This window comes from Priapulus caudatus, unplaced genomic scaffold (assembly GCF_000485595.1).
Source record: "Priapulus caudatus unplaced genomic scaffold, Priapulus_caudatus-5.0.1 Scaffold4131, whole genome shotgun sequence".
Lineage (NCBI taxonomy): Eukaryota > Metazoa > Priapulida > Priapulimorpha > Priapulimorphida > Priapulidae > Priapulus > Priapulus caudatus.
The window spans coordinates 7,591-12,479 of NW_014581192.1; the positions used below are offsets into that span (position 1 = coordinate 7,591).

At 52.4% G+C, this 4,889-nt stretch overlaps 1 protein-coding gene across 1 annotated transcript; it reads right to left on the reverse strand.

The window, feature by feature from the left end:
- On the reverse strand, positions 1-4,835 carry LOC106819711 (metastasis-associated protein MTA1-like). The gene is made up of 5 exons (XM_014824310.1): positions 4,568-4,835; positions 3,736-3,945; positions 2,800-2,961; positions 1,942-2,161; positions 1-1,083 (listed from the first exon to the last, which is right to left on the reverse strand). Exons 1-5 carry the CDS (start codon positions 4,818-4,820, stop codon positions 936-938), a joined length of 993 nt encoding a protein of 330 aa, XP_014679796.1. The 5' UTR covers positions 4,821-4,835; the 3' UTR covers positions 1-935.
- Positions 4,836-4,889: the final 54 nt, after the last annotated feature.

Sequence of the window (4,889 nt, forward strand, 5' to 3'; positions counted from 1 at the left end):
TTTAACGTTTTCAGTTATGTGCATTTATTTATAAAATCTTAGCGATACAGGGTATTCTTGACGACAAAAATCAGCTGCTACCTCCAAAACAGTTACAACGACAAGTTTGTAACAGGACAAAACACATCTTAGATGCACTGTGGAGCTTCCTCACTTCCTGAAAACTAGTGTATACGCAACTTCTAAACACCTAACACAATATTACACCGTCATGAAACCGTACGAGCATTTTGAAGAATGCCTACTCAATAGTGGATATTACAGCAACGATAAAGGCTTTCTTTCAACACCAAACACATGAATTCATCAATCAATGAGTCGCTGACACATACATACATACATATGCACATTGCAGGAACGCTATTACATATTAATTCACACTTAGTACGCATATAGATCATAGTAACTGCATCAAGATCCCAAATCGACAAATCCGAACCTCAAGAATAAACGGCGTCAAACAATCTTCTAGGAGTAGTGTGATGTAACGCCCGTATATATGACAAGATCAACAATTCACCGACTGCTCCGAAACTCCAAACTCGCGGGTTGCAGACGCGCAGGCAGGGACGGCCTGCGAGGGAGCCATCTGACGTGACGTCATGCGACATTGACCTTTGTTGACCTGTACATCGGATCATACATTTGAACGTCTCCGCCCCAGTCCCTCACCCGTTCCCTCCGCGACGGACTACAGTGACAACTCGACTACAGCGCATTCTCTGGGCCGAATTAGATTATGCTGCGCGTGCGCACGTGCGTGACTGTACCCTCCATGACTGGAAAAATACATAGACGCAACTAGTGTTGTTAAATGCTCATAGGTGGCGCACCATCCACGACCTCCATGTCGTGCGCAAAATTGCAAAACAACGGAACATCGCGTGCGCGCGGAGGGGATCGAGTAGCTCCGTTGTCGGCAACACCGGCGCCCCCTAGTCAAGGACGACGACCTGTTCAGGGCGCCCACCGCCGCCGCCTCCGCCTCCACCTCCGCCACCAGGGGTCTTCACGTTGAGTCGTCGCCACGGTTTCCGCGCGACGCGACGAAGGTCGGAGGTTGTCAGCTGTCGCCGGATCTTCCTGCAACGTGAACGGAGATGCATCAGCGCCGGCTCTCACTCGATGGAGACAGATCGTTGAGTCAGAGGGAGACAGATCGTTGAGACAGAGAGAGACAGATCGATGAGACAGGAAGACAGATCGTTGAGACAGAGAGAGACAGATCGTTGAGACAGATGGAGACAGATCGTTGAAACAGAGGAAGACAGATCGTTGAGACAGATGGAGACAGATCGTTGAGACAGATGGAGACAGATCATTGAGACAGATGGAGACAGAGAAAGACAGATCGTTGAGACAGATGGAGACAGATGGAGACAGATCAATGAGACAGATGGAGACAGATCGAGACAGATCGTTGAGACAAATGGGGACAGATCGTTGAGACAGACGGAGACAGATCGTTTAGACAGACGGAGACAGATCGTTGAGACAGAGGAAGACAGATCGTTGAGACAGAGGAAGACAGATCGTTGAGACAGACGGAGACAGATCGTTGAGACAGAGAGAGACAGATCGTTGAGACAGAGGAAGACAGAGAGAAACAGATCGTTGAGACAGGAAGACAGATCGTTTAGACAGACGGAGACAGATCGTTGAGACAAATGGGGACAGATCGTTGAGACAGAGAGGGACAGACCGTTGAGAAGAGGGGGACAGATCATTGAGGCAGAGGGAGACAGATCATCGAGACAGATGGAGACACACGACTCCGCTGGCATGACGACCATGGAGACGACAACGGATTAGAATCGCCGCGCAACACGAGACACGAGACACGAGACACTCGACACGAGACACGCGTGGTGGTTGGTTACGAATCGCACACCGATAATATGCAACGGCATATCACGTTACCGTGTTGCGTCGGTGGCTTACCGTGTTGCGTCGGTGGCGTGGAAGTAAACGTCGTCTGGAGCTTCGACCCAGCTCAGCAGATGGCGCTTCGGTCCGTGTCGCGACATCGTCATGCGTCCCTTCGCGAACTCCTGTCCCATGAGCGCCTGCATGCGCTGGGCTCCGTACGCGGCGCCCGGACGCTGCAGCACCGCCCTCGTGTGGGGACTCGGAGTAATTATTGGTCGCTTTGCCGGCGGGGCTGCGCGAGACAGACGGAGAAAGAACACGTTACAATTATAATACTATTTTACAACTACATATAACAGGGGTAGAAATTAACTTTTGAACAAAGGAGTCCAACGGTCCCTACCCTCAAAAAAAGGAGTCCGCATTCTGAGGTTCAAAATGAAGGATATTAACAATAATTACGCATGGGCTTATTTTTAAGATTCTGCCAAATTTTCTTTGAACATCAGCTTAACAAATACAGTAATTCCGCGAGGCCGTGCTCCGGAACGAACTAATTAGTATAGCAGAATTTTGGTGTGCAGACGACCTCCACGAAAAAAACTTTCGGTTTTCGGAGCGTTTAGGTTTTCAGAATTTCGGATAATAGATTGTGTGCTGTAACTACATTATGATGTTTACAACACGTTACAGTCGACATTCGACCGAAGCTCTTAACCCGGCAAAGTCGAAACGGGAAGTTGTTTGCTGGTCCACTCCCGACGACTAGACCCCCCCCCCCCCCCCCAGGCACACGCGTCGCGCCTAGACGAAACTTCCGAGGGCAAGATTTCCTCGCCGCAGGTTTTCGTCGCAGCCGTTCGAAAACACGCGCGAACAAGACAAAAAAGCGCGAACGAGAATAAAAAAACCGCCCCCCCGCCGCGTCACCTTTCAGTCTGGTTCCTCCCATGTAGTCGCCTCCTCCTTCCTCGTATCCTCTCTTGCGCAGCATCGACGGTGCCTGGTTGCCGATGGACGCACCGGGAACCATCTCGGACATGCGCTGCAGCGGGTCCGCGACGGATCTCGCAGGATGCTGGCTCTTACGCTCTGCCGGGAACGCAGAAAACGCGGACGATAAACAACCGAACGATCAACGTCGCGACGTCGAAACAAGCGAACAGCTGGCTGCATCGCTTGAAACAAGTGCATGTACAATGAAACTCAGAACAATAGAACGCACGACTCTATCGCTCGAAACGATCGACTCTAAAACAATAGAACACTCTATGGCGACAGCGCTCGAAACAAACGCTCCCTCCACGTAAAATCCGTCGTTGCATCGACAGTTCGAGTAAAACGTTCCTCGCAAAAACAAAACTGGAAGGAATGAAAAAAAATCGGAGTAGGGACGACGGCAGAGATCTTACGCGATATCCGCGAAACTCAATACAAGTGAACAGCAGACGATCGACACTAATGGCGGGTGACAGATCTAACGCGATAGCAACAAAACTGGGAACAAGTGAACTGCCGACTCTCAAAACTATAATAATAATAATTATTATAATATATACAGAGACTCCCCGACTTACGAACTTTCGATGATACGAACAATTTGCCATGAAGTCCAAGTGTATAATGTCAATATTGGTGAATAAAAAGACTTTTGCCAACTCCTGTGTTAACGTATATGTTTACACTATGTACACTTCTAGGTTACTCGATGTTCACACGTACATATACTACACTACTGTACAATACTGTATACGTACATATGTTCGACTTACGTACGACCGCTCGGAACCGAACCTGTTCGTAAGTCGGGGAGTCTCTGTAACTATGATTCAGGCGGAGGATGATGATTAGTGCGATAGATCTTACGTGATATGCGCGCCTCGTGTGACGTGACAGCTGCTGCAGGCTTCGCCGCCGCCGCCTCCCCCGGGTCGCCGCCACCTCCGCCCGCCGCCGCCGCGTCCTGTGGCTCCCTCTGCTCGCGGCTGAGACAGTCCGGCTTGCTGGTCGCGAGGTCGATGCCGAGACGTGAGACCACCTTCTCCACACCGTCTCGTTGCTTCGGCGCGTTCTTACCTACAGGACGAGACGTTGAGACAACATAAGCATTGAGAACACAATTTCCAACCGGTCTCGTGTTTTCCCGCGTTTACGACACTCGCCGTTAATCGCTGGAGCAACAGCAACTGTCTAGAGTAACGCTAACATGTCTTAGAGCCTCCGTGCTCGATTTTTGATTACTTGTTTTGATTACCGCCGCCATTTCTTGCGTAACTGGCCCCCCACCAACCCTGTTTACCCTCCTCCCTCTCAATACCACCCACCCTCTCCCTCCCCTTCCTCGCCTCTCCCTCTCCTCATCTAGTCTCCATGCCCTCCCCCCTCCCCTCCCCTCCCCTCTCTCCTCACCTAGAGCCTTCCTTGCCTCCTCCCTCCCCTCCTCTCCCTCACCTTCCTCCCCCTCCTCTCCCCTCCCCTCCCTCCTCACCTAGAGCCTTCCTCCCCCTCCCCTCCCCTCCCCTCCCTCCTCACCTAGAGCCTTCCTCGCCTCCTCCCTCCCCTCCTCTCCCTCACCTTCCTCCCCTCCTCTCCCCTCCCCTCCCTCCTCACCTAGAGCCTTCCTCGCCTTCTCCCTCCCCTCCTCTCCCCTTCCTCCCTCCCCCTGCCCTCTCTCCCCTCCCCTCCCCTCCCTCCTCACCTAGAGTCTTCCTTGCTTCGGGTAGCCGGTGCTGACACTCTGCCTTGATCGCCGCCGCGTTGATCGCCTCGAACGGCACGCGTGCTGAGTGTCGCGGTCGCAGCAGCTCGGCGCAGAGCCGGCGTGCGAGCCGCGTGAGCAGCGTCGTCTGCAGGCAGAACGCCGCGCGCGTCTTCACGATGGGACGCGGCGATCCGGAGCGCAGGGCGAGGCCGTGGATGCTCGCGCAGTGACGCGCAAGCTGCACCTTCATCTTAAACTCTTTACCACAACCTGCAGAGAGATAGAAAGATAGATAAATGTACAAAGGAAGAGAGAGAGA